This window comes from Misgurnus anguillicaudatus, chromosome 23, assembly GCF_027580225.2.
Source record: "Misgurnus anguillicaudatus chromosome 23, ASM2758022v2, whole genome shotgun sequence".
Taxonomy (NCBI): Eukaryota; Metazoa; Chordata; class Actinopteri; order Cypriniformes; family Cobitidae; genus Misgurnus; species Misgurnus anguillicaudatus.
Window position 1 is genome coordinate 919,263 of NC_073359.2, and position 17,406 is coordinate 936,668.

The following is a 17,406-nucleotide window of genomic DNA, read 5'->3' on the forward strand; positions in this document are numbered from 1 at the left end:
CAATAAAATAATATTAATAAGCGCTATTACATTTTTTCCATTGTAAAGATTAGATGAGTCAAGCATGTAGAAGCCTACACTAATCTATTACAAATGAAAATTTCTACTTTTTATGGGATGTTGCACAATTTGCAGCGACAAGTCATTTAAAGAGCACCAATTATTCGATTCACGATTTTACATGTCCTTTGGTGTGTAAGTGCATGTTAACGATATGCAAAAGATACAAACCCCAAAGTTAACGATAACGCGAGTTATCGACTCCAAACGTAAATTTCTTTTCTTGGACTACAACAAACACATGGATAGGTAACAGTTGACGTAGACAAGATCGACATTATCATAACTCCTCCCACTTCTGACTCACACCCTATAAGTTAACTACTGTTAGCATTGCATTGTGCGTAAATCTTGTGTGCAAATCTGGAGTAACAAAATATTTTTTGAACCATAAACCATCCGAACACATTGTGTTACAGCAAATAACGTTGTTTTTAGCAACATAATAGGTGCTCTTTAATCTTATTTATTCATTATTCAAAAAGCCTAGAGAATTGTTCATAATACTATTTTTACAAAATTACAGTAGAACAAAAATACAGTATTACGCGACCTAAACTGACACATTTAGATTTGTGAACATGATAATTTATGCACTGAACATGCAATGTAAAAAGTGAAAGTTTGATAACTTAAAAATGACTTCAATTGGTAACACCTAAAAATAGATTTTTATAACTTAAATTTTCCTTACTTTAAGTGAAAAAAAATAAATAGAAAAAGCTTAAATTTTGTAAGTGTTACCAATTAAAATAATTTTCTAAAGTTTTTTACCTTTAATTTTTCACAAAGAAAGAAAATGTAAGTTGAAAGTATATTTTTTAAAGAGACAATAAATAGGATTTTCCCCCATCTAGTGGTGAAATTGTATTTCGTATTCAAACAAATAGTGCTCTCTAGCGCCTCGCTTTTTCAAATGCGTGTTGCAACTACGATAGCCATTATGTACTCACTGATCTCCTTGTCCGGTTTAGCTGGTTTACGTGTTCTGAATGAAAACGCATTGGTAGGCTAGTGCTTTTTGTCCCTCTCTGCTATTATAGTTTATCAGTATGGCGGAACGACATGGAAGCTTTATTGGACGTACGCATTCCAATAAATTACGCAATAAAGAGATGGCGGCTTACAAAGACAAGTCAGATCATTGGGAGAGGTCATTTGAAACCATTGAGGACATATTTATGAAGAAAGACCTACAATCCTACTTATTGTCCCTTTAAGTATATCAAACCTTCACTTTTTACCGTGTATACGTATTTTTTGCTAAACTTTTTTGTATACATTTTCGTATTATGTTAGTTTGATAATGTGGCCAAATTGAGAGATGCCGATATAAAGGTGCAGTCAGGGAGTTTCTAGTGGGGAGTGAATTGCAGCCAAAGGCTCAGTCCAAAGGTCACTCGTCAATTTCAAAACATATAGTTAAGCTACGGTAGCTGCCACAGGACAAACATGTCATTGTACGAGACAACATAGGGACGAGGCGCGCTTTACAGAGCAGTTTAGAGCTACTGTGGAAACATGATGGCTACTTCCATGTACAGTAAGGAGAACTGCGGTGTATGTAGATAAAAACAGCTCATTTCAAGATAATACAAACAATACAGTTCATTAAGTAAGGTCTTTATACACCACTGATAATATAGTTGTCAGTGTTGGGGAAAGTTACTTTAAAAAGTAATGCATTACAATATTAAGATAACTCCCCTAAAAAAGTAACTAATTCCGTTACTTTTCATGGAAAGTAATGCTTATATTACTTTTAAGTTACTTTTGCTTTACTTTTTCTTACTTGGCTGAGGCTTGATCTTGTTCAGGCCTTGCAGATGTTTTTTATGATCTCAAAAATGCCATCTCCGTTTCTGAATCAAACTGTTCCTGCTCAGGTGCACAGAGTGCATAATTCTACGTTAATATGTTTAGTTTAATTCAGTACATTATTTTATTTTTGAATTGAATCAATTAAACTGAAAAGTAACTCGCATTACTTTTTAAAGAAAGTAACGCTAATATTATTGTGTACATTTTAAAAATAATGTGTTACTTTACTCGTTACTTTAGAAAAGTTATATTATTACGTAATGCACATTACTTGTAATGCATTACCCCCAACACTGATAGTTATGTATCTTAAATTTCATTTTTGTCAATAGATCGTCCTAAATTTTACACATTACATCTTTAAGGCAATGTGAGCAACAGTGATCATCGGTAAAGTGACATGGGTGTGTCCAGTAATGCTCCAAATCTGAAAAAAATAAGAATTATGCAAATGAGCTGTAATGTAATTTGTGAGTAAAGTTTACATGATCAAATGTGGGACATATTGAAAAATTGTTACGTTTATATGTTTTTAATGATAATGAATACAGTCATTTATATTTAAAGGAAACCAAGAAGCACTTCCTTCATTGTGCTGTTGTTATTTTCATTCACAGCTGACGTTTAACCTAGTTTCAATGCTCTGCCTGTCTCAGGTGTATTATGGGAGTGAGACGTTTATAGTGTAAGGATGTGCTGCTGTAGGTCAGGAGAGACGTAATGGCTTCTGTCTGAAGATTCATTAGTTGAAGAAATGTGAAACAGTCAACCTCGGTGGTTGAGCGAAACTCAGCTGGTGGGCCAAATGAAATCTTTAAATGGGGTCACATTGCCTCTCCTTCTTCTTTTTACAGCGTAATACCATCACTGTAGACAGCTCGCTATTTAATTTTGTAGAATGTCTTTGTATTCACACCGATGCTGTCAATCAACAATAAAATATATCATCAAATAAACGGTGCGATAAGCGGACTTCTAAATATTTGAAATGCCAAAAAGTATTAGGATATTACGTAAAGATCATGTTTCATGAATATTTAGTAATTTCCTATTATAAGTATAAAAAAATGTATTTATCATTAGTTATGTATTGCTAAGAATTTCATTTGGACAACTTTAAATGTGACTTGTCACACATATGTCCTGCAATAAAGCTAAAATAGTTCTGCTAGTTCAATAGTTGCTAGCAGTGCCATATATAATAAAAGTTGCATATTTGGGTGATGCAGTTTTGAGGTCCAGTCTTTAATTTTCTTTTACTTTTTGCTGTAGGTAAAGTTAAACTTTACAAAATACATTGCATAAAGGAATCAAGTTGGCCTAAATCCTGTGGAGTGAATAAAACTCAATGTGTTATGAGTGTTTACATATTGAAAGCACCTCTGAGTCCACATTCATCAAACTCACATTTGAGAATAAATTGCTTTTAGACTGACATTTAACTTAAATATTAAAGGGGCTACTGACTCTTAAATGCCACAATGATCTTTCTATGTGCTAACCTTTACTTTAAAATATTTAGAAGTTAATTTACATGCAAAAGACCACATAAGGGTCACTTTATTTCACAGAACCACGTGTGGCAGGTTTTGAAGGTCATGTTCATATGACTGGAGATGTTTTTTTTAGATTTGTTTTGTAATTTTGAGGAGATCTCTAATCATATTTTATTTACATTCATGCAAGTTCAACTTTTTAACAAGTTAAGCTTTTGTATTTTTTATCATCGCTGTTTGCTAAAACAAGAGTCACTATACACTGAAAAAATGATTCATTCAATTTACTCAAATTTTGTAAGGTAAGTGGTCGCAATCAATTTATTTAAGCTACATTTAAACAAAAGTTTTTTTGTTTTGTTTTGTTTTTCTAATTTATTTTCTTTAAATGTAGCTTAAATAAATTGACTGCGACCACTTACCTTACAAAATTTGAGTAAATTGAATGAATAATTTTTTTTCAGTCTAATAATCGTTTAAATAATTGTACGTAAATCATTACGTAACTTGTCCTGTGTTGTGCATACAATAAATGCAGTCCCTCTAGAAAAACCCAATTATGCGATTTCATGATTTAATGCATAATCAGCCAAAGTCCACACATTTATGCGGATGCCGCATTTTTTCAAATTAAGTTCCCACAATTTTCGCAAGTTCTCGCAGTTTTTGCAAGTTCCCGCAGTTTTTGCAAGTTCTCACAATTTTCGCAAGTTCCCACAATTTTCGCAAGTTCCCACAATTTTCGCAAGTTCCCAAAATTTTCACAAGTTCTCGCAGTTTTTGCAAGTTCCCGCAGTTTTTGCAAGTTCTCGCAATTTTCGCAAGTTCCCACAATTTTCGCAAGTTCCCACAATTTAGCAAGTTCCCGCAGTTTTCGCAAGTTCCCACAATTTTCGCAAGTTCCCACAATTTTCGCAAGTTCCCACAATTTTCGCAAGTTCCCACAATTTTCGCAAGTTCCCACAATTTTCGCAAGTTCCCACAATTTTCGCAAGTTCCCACAATTTTCGCAAGTTCCCACAATTTTCGCAAGTTCCCACAATTTTCGCAAGTTCCCACAATTTTGCAAGTTCTCACAATTTTTCGCAAGTTCCTACAGTTTTTGAAAGTTCCCGCAGTTTTTGCAAGTTCCCACAATTTTCGCAAGTTCCCACAATTTCCACACTTTCATTGCATTTTTTAAGAAAAAATGCTGCAAGATCAAGTATTTTTGCCCGCAAAAACTTTTTTTTCTGGAAGGACTGACATTAGTGATGAATAACACTTTAACTTATGTGACTTTTAAAGTGATCAAAACCAAGATTTTCATCTGCCGACAATACAGCAAATAAAAACATCTTATTGATTTACATTGAAAGATTTGCTCTAAGGACAAATACCAGCAGCGGCCAGTAAGCGCTCACATAGCAACCACACAGATCATCTAAGCAACTGCATACGGACCATGCATAACATGCATAGCAACATGTTAAAACCACAACACCCTGGCAACCATCAGCACCCTACCATTTTGGTGGCACTTTTTATGTGCAAAAAGGTCTAGTAAAGAAAAAAAGTCTAGTATAACTATGACATGATTTGTTTAACTGTAAACTTGTTTCCTTTCTTAAAACATTCTGGGATTATAAAGTGTCCCTGTTGGGTCATCTGACAGGAATGGATGCGTTCTTTGTCATTTTGTGAGAAATGCTAAACGAACGTCTATCTTTAATCTTCCTCTTAGGTCCAGCCGCTAAGAAGAAATACGTGAGCTACAATGACCTTGTGATCTGAGAGCCTCCAGCGGAGGAAGAAGGTGATCGATGACAGCTCTCGGTTTCTCTCGGCTTTTGGCACAAAGTAAAGTGGGAAGAAAGGATTTTTCCATCCCTCCCTTTCCACCTCTCTTCTGCTTGAGGGCCAGGACTGCGACCGGAACCAACGAAAGAGGACATCAGCTGATTTTCAACACTTTAATGCACCCAGAAAAATACCTACAAAAAGCAGCGAGACGAATCAAAGGAGAAAATACATTTTTGTTGTATTTTATTTTTTTGTGATGAATGACGGTTTGTTGATGTGGTTAAAACGGCACAACACAACTGGTACGTCGGTTGCACATCTATAGACCTTTGATAAGGCGCTTGATCTGATAATCTGTCACAGACTTCATTCAGGTTGTCATGGCTTCGGAATGCCGGCCCCGGGGCCTTTTCCTCGTCTTTACACGTACTTCCAAACTGCAAGTTTTTCAGATTTCCGTGCAAGTTCGTGTGGTTCTCTCAGCATTTCCGTTTGTTGGATTTTTGTATTTCAGTTCTTTGGATGCACATTGTATTAAAGCCATATTCTTCTCTATGAGATCTCGTTCCCTTAATACTTTGTTATTTTACGGAATTCCATCCGTTTGGTTTCTCCTCTCATGATAAACGTGACATTTCCATCATGTCTGTAAGGGTCCGTAGACCATCGACTGTGTTTTTAGTGGTTTGAGAGACGTTGCATTGGTTTCTCAGTATCTTAACCCCGGTGTTTCAGAACTGATGGTGTTTCAGAATTCTTTTAAAGAAAGTGTTCATGTAGCAGTCGTCAATGCATGCTTGATATGTTCGATGTTGAAGTAAATGAATATTTCACCACAATTCTCTCACACTGGCCTGTTTACTGATGATTTCATTTTTCTAATTTAACCTTTTCTTCATAAGTATCTCATTCATGTTTTAGTCATTCACTCGGTCAAGACAGAATATGGCTTTAATTTGTCTTGGAATTTCTAAATGCCCCAGAACTTATGGAGAAATTGTGCAAAAGATATGAATATATATTTAAAAAAGAAAATATGAGAAAAATAAAAAGCATGTATGTTTTATACTGTTTGTACTAAGTATATTCATGTTGCCCTTGCTGCTTATGTGCTGATATCGTGGAAGACTTTTTATGTTTGGCCACTCATGCAACTATACTGTGGTGTTGTCCGAGAATGTACCAACATGAAATAAAACCATTTGGTTATTTTTTATTACTATTATTATTCATTAGTCTTTGCTTGATTTGCAATAACATTTAAGTTAAACTGCATATTTTCCCTATTACCTATCCTGCTTAAAAAAAGAAGAAACCAGATTTCATGTTTAAAAAAATTCAAAGGCATAGGCGGGGTTTCACGTTTGTGGCTTCTGGCAATGAGGAGATAAAATTTGACCAATAAAATTGAAATATTTTATTTCTATTTAATTAATAGCGCAGACAAAATCATAATATGCTCTGGTCTGGGGAGCACCCCCCCCCAAAAAAAAAAACTATGTGCAAAGGTTTTAATGCATTTTTTTCTATCAAAAACTAGATTAGCAAAACAATGGAACCAGGTGGCTTAAGAAAAAAACTTATTACAATGTGATGAAAGATTAAAAAGCCAAACATCTTTATCTTTGAAATAACAAAAGCCCCAAAATGAGTATTGTGAAAGTAAATATGGCCAATTATACTTAAGAGATTGACAAGCATTTTAGAAAATTCGCCTTTTTATTTAATATTTCTGTGACAAAACATTATTTTGGATGCCTAAATTGGTTTTTATGAAGAAGCAGCTGATTACTACAGACCATCCAAAAACTCTTTCGAGAATTCAAATAAATCCCAAAGATTTATAAAATTAGATTCACTATGATGGCATAAGGGTGTGCGCACACCGAAGCTTTTAAACGCCAGACGGACGCTAGCTTTTTTCAGCCGACTGCCAGCTTTCTTCAGCGGAGCGCTTTAGTTACTGTGATGTTCTGCTTTGTTTATCAGTCGTCGTACGATGCGCCGGTTGGTTGTTGTGATATTTGCATAAAAGCTTTGGTGTGCACGCCCCCTAAGACCCTGCAGACATAATCCCATATGGGACAATGCAGAAAATGCTTCTGTAAAAGTTTTGTATTCAAAGCCATCTTTTGAATTATAAAATGGGATGAAAGCAGAGTTTAATGGCTCTGCATAGCACACAAGACCGTACACTGATGACAAGCGTGCATTGTCAGCAGAAGACTTTGTGTGCTTAAAGCCTGACGGAGGATGACAGATACGCGTCTTTCAGCCACAGCTGGAGAGAGTTTAAAGACTAAAGTGTTTTCAGTGTAAGTCAGAAGTTTTGTACGGGTGGCAGAGGAATGAAATATGTGTGGTTTGCAAAACACGTTTGCCAAAAGACTGTCACGGTTCTTTAGCTTGGTTATGGCACGCAGCAAATATCACAGCTCAGCGTGAGGATGTTGATATACTGGAGGTCATTACGCATTCAGTCTTTAAAATACTCTCATGAATTCAAACCCATAAAACATGTTAGTTTCCAAATTCTAACATTTGGCATTAAGTGTGATCCACATTGTCTATCAGTCTATCCAAAAAGCTGATACAGTAATGATGGACTTGCATGGGGAAAATAATCATTACCGGAGTGGGATGAAATTGTAGGTGAGTGGAGATTGAAATTGAGCGAATCGGTCTGGCTCATCTCAGCTCCGCTCACATGCACTGCCCAAAGCTAAAGGTTTTACAGTATGTGTGTGTGTGCTTGCCTATAAAGTTGTGCCTTTATTCTGCTAAACCCACAAGTACATAGATTTAGCAGTACTTTCACTTGTAAATGCACTTGTTGTAAATGCACTAAGGGGGCATGTACACCAAGGCGTTTATGCCGGCGGCCAGCATAAGTTTTCAGTTGTTTCCAATGGAAGCGCTGTGCTTTTCAAGAATGCTCAGCCCATCAGTGTCACTTTTTACTCAGATGACCAATCACAGTGCTGGAGGGGCGGGGCAAATACCACAACAACCAACCGGCACATCGTACAATGACTCATAAACAGAAGAGAAGAGTATCATAACGACCAAAGCGCCCAACTGAAAAAACACTGGCAAGCGCCCACAGTTGTCATCCGCCTGGCATTTTCAGCTACGTTTACTTCATTCCCCGCCAGCCATTTTTTTGAAAAGTTGCCCGGCAGCATTTTTTTTTAATTTTCACAAAATGTCTTCCAGGACAATTTTCTTCTAAAAATATATAAACAAATATATCAAATAAAAGAACAGATGAACAAACAAACAAATATTTATTTTTTTCTCTGTTTCTAAACTCTTAAAAGTACAATTTGTAAGATATTTGCAGTTAAATATAAAAAACCCACTAGGCCAGTGTTATATATTTTGTCCAGCTGATTACTATCAATATCTCTAATGTTTTCAACTACTTGTAAATTATAAGAAAATTGGCATTCTAAACAGTGTCACAGGGCAGTGCAGTCGCCTGTCAATGACGTTAATATCCACATTACCCTTTCTTACCACCTTTACTGATGTAAAACCCACATGACAACAGAGTCGTGGACAAATGCGGAAGTAATCGCGTCTGTCGGGCCACTCGCTTGTTTATGGTAAGTTTGTTGATCTGAACACTTAATTCTGTGCTTTGTTAACACGCCATCGTATTGGACTAATACTGTAACATCTATGACTAACAATTGCGTTTTGACCATTACATAATGAAATAAAACGATGTCATCAAACACAACATTTATAAAACTTGATTACTTTACCTCATCCGGTAACATGATTTCTCATTGCCGTCTGATTGATGGCCATCAGCGTTAGAGACAGAGTTAAAGACAACAAATCCCATCATTCCACGCTGCTTCAGAGCGTCATTAATCTAAGTCATTGTTATAATTTTGATCTGGTGCCCTCTAGTGGCGCGGAATATACAAATCGCATCTTTAAATATGGTTATTTTTCTTTAAAAATACAAAAAGCTGAAATAAATTAAATTATTTGAATAAAGGTGATTTTTTTTAGCAAAAAGCTGAAATAATTGCATTTTGTGAAGGAATTTTGTTAGAGATCATATTCAGAACAATTATTTAGTTTAAAATTAGTAGATAACATTTGGCTTCAGTTTTTTCATAAATTGGGTAAGTTTTTTAACTCATTCACCGCCAGCATTTTTGAGAAAAGTTGCCCACCTGCATTTTTTCTGATTTGAACAAAAGTTTCAGAAAATTCCTTGCAGGAAAAATTATCTTCTATAAATATATAAACATACAAATTATATCAAATTAAAGAACACACCCTCTGCTTTCAAACAAACAATAAACAAACAAACAAACAAACAAACAAAATGGGGAAAAAAACGTTTCATTATATATTTACTTTTTCCACTTAATTTAACCACTGAAATATGGATATTTCTCTTCAAAAATACAACATTTTGAGCAAAAAGCTTTTGTAAAGGAAAGTTTTTGTAAAGGAATTTATGTTAGAGATCAGACTCAGAATGACTATCAAACATAAAGGCAGTTAAAATAAATCATTAAATCTTTTTAACTTCCGTTTTTGATAAGTTCGGTTTGGCCATCTAGTGGATAAAGGCGGTATTACACTTTCACTTTGAAATTCGTCCAGAAAGGCATATTTATCAGTTAAATATTAACTCATAATTGACGAGATAACTTGTCAATGGCGGTGAATGAGTTAATAAAGCAATAAGCCCCAAGAAGCACTGGGTTAAAGTGCATTTTATAACAGCTAAGGGGCATTGTTAGGCACGACATGAAGTGGGCGTGTACTGTAACAGCAGTGCTTCGCGGGGCTTATTGCTTTTATAAAACGGTACTTCATATGCATAGCAGGATTTCATAACATAAAACACAAATAAGTTGTAATTATATTAGTACAAATATTACTCTTCCCCCATACAAAGTAGTTCCTCAGAATCAAGTGTGGCTGAAACAGAGCGTAGTTCAACACAGACACAGCAAAGACACAATGAAAATATGATTTTAGATTGTGGTGTGTATTTTCATAAATCAGTACGCAGCAACATTGGTGCAGTGATACTTATGTAATGCGGTCTGAACCGTGGGGTTACCGGGTATTTTATCACGGCTTAGAACGCGTTTCAACCAATCAGAATGAAGAACCAGAACTGCACGTTTTATAATGCACATTTTTTCACTTAATTGACGAGATAACTCGTCAATGGCAGGGAAAGAGTTAAATGCTTTGGTGTACACGCCCCCTAACTGCACATACTTTTAAAATGAAGTGCGACTAATTTGGTCCATTTGGTGGAAACTCTGGGAAATCCAGTGATTATTTTTTACATTCATTGTAGTAATATGGTATCATGTCAACACAACTTCATTTGCAAGTAACCTTAAAAAGTGAGGTAAAGACCAGAGATTACAATTTATAGCCAGCGCCTGATGTGCATCAGATGGTCCAGTAGCAGACTGGTGGGTGGTTTTGAGCGTTCCCGACTATTGACTTTCAGGTTGTCATGCCCACAAAAATGCCTACGGCCTCTTTCTCACAAAACACGAAAATGAACGTGATTGTTCTCACAACAAAACCGAAAGCCCAACCAATATATCTCTTCGCTTCTTCCCGGTATTGGGCTTACACTAAGCAAAATTGAGACCCAAAGAGACAGAGTTTCCCGCAAATAGATACATCTCCTGCTTGATGAGGTCTTTCCCTCTATCAAGTGAGAAATAGCAGGTGTCAATAGAACCCAATTTGTATGATCCACAGGAATGAAAGTTATTAACCTGCGTGCCGGGAAATGTGTATTTGCGTGTTGGCCTTTCCGTTTGGGAGGATATTGAGAAACGACTCGAGACGCATTGATCTATTTCAGCTGCATCTTAAGCGAGTATTTGACATTTCATCGCGGGTATATCTGGCTGCCGCGCAGCACGTTTAACTCTTTCTCACCTGGATTATACGTTTCACGTTCCACAAAACAGCAAGAAATGTCACAGCGGCCCCCTGGCACGACTTTTTACAACTGTGCTAATGGAAACCAGATGTGTCGGCTGAAATCGCCTTGCCTTTAAATCATGTCAGAAGCTCTCTTATTGATTACTTCACTGTACTTCAGGTTTTGTTACTTTTTCACTGTTGTCCTTAAATTTAAACTTAAGTTTAAGATACGTTTTTATTGTAATTCATGTTGCACGTTAAATATTCATATATAATGTTAGCTTACCGTGATGATGAAAGCGTAGAGTATGTGACAGCTAGTAATTTATTTCTCATTTTGAAACAGATAAGATCAAACAGCAAGACAGGATAATGGGTAATATCCAGTAAAACACTTTGTTGTACATTTAGGATTCCTGGAAAGGAGATAAACAGAAAGTGCTTAGCAGACACTTGCAATTCAAATTGGGCACTTCTGAAGCATGCATTCATTTAAGTGTCATTCATTTTTAACAGAGGTGCTATTAATAGTACACTTCTTTCTTTAGGCAGACCTCAAATTGCTTATGGTACTATCAGCATCCCGTTATTGTAAGCTGTGCTTTGTGGTACTGACATAAAAAGGCAAACATTTACTTTGAGTTTCCCTGTACCTCAACTTTTATTATCTCTGTATTTCTATTCGAAACACCACACTGCCTTTATAGAAAACTTCTGCAACTAACACAGCTGTTAATGCACTCTTAGAAATTAAAGTGCTATCGGAGATACTAAATCACCTTTGAAGAACATTTCACTTAGTATACTTTGAGTCTCAAGCAACATCAGCGGTACCCACACTTTTTTTTTCAAATAAAGTGCATTCGTTTCATACTGTACAAAAGATTAAAAGAGGACATTTGTCAGAACTGTACAGCACATATACGTTATATTGACCGGCTGTAAAACTATTCCTTGACATTTGAATTATAGGAAAGTGCAAATTTTGCCACTTATAAAAGGTGTCACAACCTAATTGACATGGCATGCGTCAGATGGAAATTGCACGGGTCATTACGCTCATTTGAATCCCAGGTGGAGGCCACAATCCTGTATTTATTCACATGACTCGCTTGGAAACCTCTCATGCACATAACGGCTCTGATTGAATCAAACATGTAGCACAGAGTCACTGCAAGATATACAAAAATATATTTTTGAAATATATATTTTAAAATGCCACAATAAATAATGGTTATAATAATGTTGCTGCTGCTTACAAATAGGCCTACATTTTTTGACCCTCTGTGTTAAATCATAATCTTAATGATGAGATTTCGATTTCAGTCATTCATTTCAATCTTTGGCATGACGTTACTCAGTCACTATTACAGATAGCAAGGTTATATATTCACAGAAAGTTCTTTACATCATGTTGCATGATTTTATGTAGAAAACAATAGGTTTCAGCTGGGTTTTCACAGGCTGTGTCACAGATATAAATTTAAAATGTGGTTATTTACTTCTAAGAAAAGTAGTCCAGAAATTTTGATGACTCATCTTTGATGACTCATTGGTGTGCAATTTTAATTTTTTTCTTTATCAGCTGCCTCTGTAATAGCAAATCATGGTTTTATGTCATGACTTCTTCTCTGTGATGTAAACTAAAGGTTGTTGGCTAAAAATCACTACGTTCTACAACTTTCATTGCTACACAAAATAATTGCTTAAAGCAACACTATGTAGTTTTTTTTACCTTTAAATAATGTCTCTAAAATTATTTCAGTGATAGAACAACTTTTAACTGGACAAGTTGTACTGTTGCTGCAACCTGAGCAGCCTCCTAGCTGCTACAAGCACACTCTGTAAGTCATTTTTACATAGAAACTACATAGTGTTGCTTTAATATTCATATTTTATATAACGAGACTAGTTACATTTTTATACATTTTTCGTAACATACACACATGCATTTGTGACAATAGCTGAGACAAGATGTACTGTTCGAAATAAAGGTTTAAAACTGTACCTTTTCTCTCGCTGTGGTAGTACCCTAGAGGGGGTTGCACACCAGACGCGAAGTGCCGCATCGCGTAGAGCCATGAATCTAAAAACAGATCACATCATTTTCTTTAAATGTACACAAACCTGTACGCTGTGACTCTGGACGCTGCTCAAATCCCTGTCGCCCCACCCACATAGTTAAACATTATATAACATCATGTTTGTCACAAATCGTTAACCATTAACATGGGCTGCTAACGCATATTTTGTATCTTGAAGTAAACGCAATCTTACTAAATTTGTGCTATTTAATGTGCACTTCCTATGTGCGATACCTGCGAGTTGTCCTGCACCCGACACAGCATTTCTTGTCGACCCCCCTACTGTGCGTTCACACCAGATGCAGAAAAAGTGAAAAAAAACGAAGCTTGAAGATTTTGAGTTTACTCGCTTCATTCGCACATGAAATTCTAGTCATTCGAGACATTCATGCGTAAATTTACGTCATGGGAGGGGCTTATATAGCTTACATTAGATAAACTTACCAGATCGTTCGACCTCCTCACTCACTTTTTATTCCTGTAAAATATGAAGATGTTTTGTATAGCGATGATGATTGTCCTCCATTGTTGTTTTGTTTTTCTGCCTCCGTTCGCTTTCTGTAATCACGTCACTGCTAGAGCAAGCTCCTGATTGGTTAATGCGGCGCAAAAATTCGCCAAAGTTCCAATTTTCAACTCTGCAATGCTCTATTCGCATTTGCACTTATCGCGCTGCAGGATGTCTGTTTGCGTCTTCGCATTGACTTAACATGTAAATCGCTCTCGCTTGCCGCCTCTTCCGCATCTGGTGTGAACGCACCATTAAGGTTACGTTTCGTACCTTCATTAAACACAATACAATGTTGTACCTTTTGGGGTACATTGCTGCATCTTAGTGTGTAACTTTAAAGTTAGGGTGACCATATGTGCCATTCTTCCCGGACGCGTCCTGGCCAGGATTTCAGTGCGTCTTCCGGAAGTCGTATTTGTTGACCGCATACGCCATTCAGTAAAAAACAAGACATACAATCGTAGTTTCATTCTTTCCTTAAAATGTAACAATTGCTTTTCTGTAATAATAATAATAATCCTCTTTGACGTATGCGGTTGACAAATTTGACTTCCGGAAGACGCACCCGATATCCTGGCCAGGACGCGTCCGGGAAGAATGGCATGTATGGTCACCCTATTTAAAGATACAATCCGTCATGTTGTTCTAATCCTGGATGAGTTTTTTTTTCTCTTCTTTTTTTATTTACACATACAGGTAAACAGAAAAGGTACAGCTTTGTGGCTTTTTCCTAACGGTGTGCTTGCTAACTTTAAGTAGATTTCAACTGAAATCTCAACAGACGGTTTAGCGATATTTTTAACATTCATCACCAGCTGCAGGTGGAACGGCAACGGGGTTAGAGGCAGAATAAATCTATGGGTTTGTATCACTTCTCGGCAGCTTTTAAACTTTCCTTGTTCAAAGATTAGAAATCGTCTTTGCTCGGCCGAGCACAACCTGTGTGAGTTATATGGCAGACTTTAACAAATAGAAGGAGAGGACCAGAATGCCCCAGTGCTTGAAAATTCCATTAGAGGCACATGTCAGAGAGGTGCACCGTTTAAAATGAGAATCTCACCTATCTGAAGTTTAGAGGACAGCGAGGTTTTTCATGCCGGTGAAAATAGTTTTCATCTGTCCTGGGACGGAGCATGCTCTTTCACCTTTTTGTCTCATATGGGGTTGAGACTTTGGACTATAATTACCAGCACTATTTAGAGAGCTGCCAGCGCGTTTCATTGCCCACTGAGGCGTTACAGCTTTGGGTACAGAAGGAAAACCTGAATGATTTTCTGTAGTTCTTGTGGTAGCTTATCCTAAAGTTAATAATCTTAAAATGATATTTGCATGCACAAGTCTAGAAGTCTACATAAACTACACTCCAATCTACATAGACTGTAAAAAAAGATGGACGACGCAACGATGCTTCCTTCCATTGTAATAAACTGAGCGTACGATGGGCACTGACCGAGGGGTAACCTTCAGATATCTCTGATGAAGCCAATACGGAAGTTACTTAAACTGCAATTCATCGACTGGCCACTAGAGGCTCCAAAAGGGAGTCAATTCCCGTAGACCACCATGTTAAAATAGCCAACTTTACAGTGGAAAATAATATGTTTACAGCCTGGTACAAAAAAGAGTTTTTGGTCTTTATAGCTAAGTTTGCCCTTCATGACAACTGTAAGGGGGGGGTGAATTTTTTTGTAACTCCTCCATTTAAATTATATTAAGCTTTAAAGTTCTGCATAATTAAGGCTGTGGCCACTTGAGTGAGGGGTTAACAGCCACTGGAGTCACTAGAATCGAGCTAGACGGGCGTGGTTTGAGCAACCAGACACCTCAGCTTCAACCACATCCCCCCTCTTTACCCATTTTCGGATATCCGTGAGTGATGCGCGATGGCGCGCGGCCAAGATGGCGACGGCAGGCAACGCCTACTTAAATCTTAAAAACGATCTTCAGAAACCAATGGGTGACGTCACGGACACTACGTACATCTTTTTTTACAGTCTATGGCGCTGACATGTTACGCAAAAACGGGGTTTATGAATTGTAATGCATCTAGCCACCAGGGGGCGATCAAAGAGCCAGCAGCTTCACTTTTTAGCCAACCCAGTGTTACGGTATGTCGTGTTATACTAACGAAAATTTAGATTAATTTATTCGTGTTTGATGACACGAATTTCCACTGTTTTCCGTGTCTCTGGAGACAAATGTCTTTTTCGTCCTTCCCAGCACGAATTTCAATGGCTGTTCGTGTCTATGGCACGACTTTTTTTTTTATCATGTCATTTTATATTTTGTTTTCTCATCATTGTTTTTTTATTTTTTTGACCATTGTCGCTTGGGTAAGAATCATTTTCTGCGACTTCCTAACCCAAACCCCAACTCTAACCCCAACTCCAGGCGAGAATAGTTTCAAAAGCGGATGAAAAACATGTAGAAACCAATGCAAAAAATTACATTCTAATGCAAACTCCGAATCTAACCCTAACCCAATGATTTAAAAATAGGAAAGAACGATGAGAAAACAAAATATAAAATGACACGATAAAGAAAGTCGTGCCACAGACACGAACAGCCATTGAAAGAAATTTGTGATGGGGAGGACGAAAAAGACATTCGTCTCCAGAGACACGAAAAACAGCGAAATTCGTGTCATCAAACACGAATAAATTAATCAAAATTTTCGTTACTATAACACAACTTGCCGTGAGACTGTGTTGTTTCAGGATGTATGAGGCACACAATGGCTAACAAAATGGACACATATACATATATATTGAACAACAGAACAATATGTGCTTAAGATGATCATTTTCTATAAACCCTAGCCCACAATTGAGTCATGTGACACAAACTAGGGCAGCAATGCATTAGGAGAGAGAGGGTCTTTGTTTCAAAGGGAACTTTCTACAGCTGCAGCCATAGAGATGTATCCCTGTATCCCGGGCTCTCGGGATCCTGTGATGGATGGAGTTTGTTTCAGGGAACGGCTTCCATCACGACACAAACCAACTTCCTGTGACAAGCTCGTGAATGTACTCGCCCGGTGCTCTCGCTGGAATCCCTCTGCAGGCCTCTATGCCTAAACTTCTTAGTCGGTGCGTGTCATGTCGCATAACAGTGAGCCATGTAGAAAATCACAAATTAATGCATTACTAAAGAGACCTTTTTAAGTCATGCTGTATGACAAGATTTATGCACAAGAACATGCATAATAATTCTGAATGAAAAACTTTGCATTAGCATTATTACCATAGTGAACATTTACTATAAGGTTGCATTTGTTATGACATGAACTAGCAATGAACAATATAGTTTTTCAACATTTATGTTAGTTAATGGCAACTGATTTTTATAGCTGCATACACAGCACCATGTTAATCATATCAATACTGTGCCATCCTTTCATTATATATATATATTTTTTTCCATACATAACCATTTTGATATCTATTGTGAATATAGTCCTGCCGAAGAGGTTTATAAACATGAAGTGACATTTTGGCAAATATAAGTTTCCTGGTAATGGCATGTTTTATCAAATCTCAACACTAGGTGAAGATGGTTCTGGAATCTGGTATCTGAAGGTATATCTCTGTTTTTGGGTCACTGTGCATTTGACCTTGCTGAATGAAGAGATAAGAGCTCCACTCCTCAGACCCATTAACCTTGCTGTGTAAGTGCATGTTCCCCTGAAACCCAGCCATTTTCCAGCAGGACACCACAG

The 17,406-nt window shown here is 36.9% G+C and overlaps 1 protein-coding gene across 2 annotated transcripts in view; it reads left to right on the forward strand.

Annotated features, from left to right (window-relative positions):
- Nucleotides 1-6,391, forward strand: part of LOC141359240 (metabotropic glutamate receptor 7-like) — a 187,229-nt gene extending 180,838 nt beyond the window's left edge. For both annotated transcript variants that reach the window (XM_073861331.1, XM_073861330.1), the window contains one exon: nucleotides 5,101-6,391. Coding sequence is in view for 1 of the 2 variants with exons in the window: in XM_073861330.1 (XP_073717431.1) it covers nucleotides 5,101-5,150 (50 nt within the window). In the remaining variant the exon portion in view is untranslated. The remainder of the gene's footprint in view (nucleotides 1-5,100) is intronic.
- The last annotated feature ends 11,015 nt before the right edge of the window (nucleotides 6,392-17,406 follow it).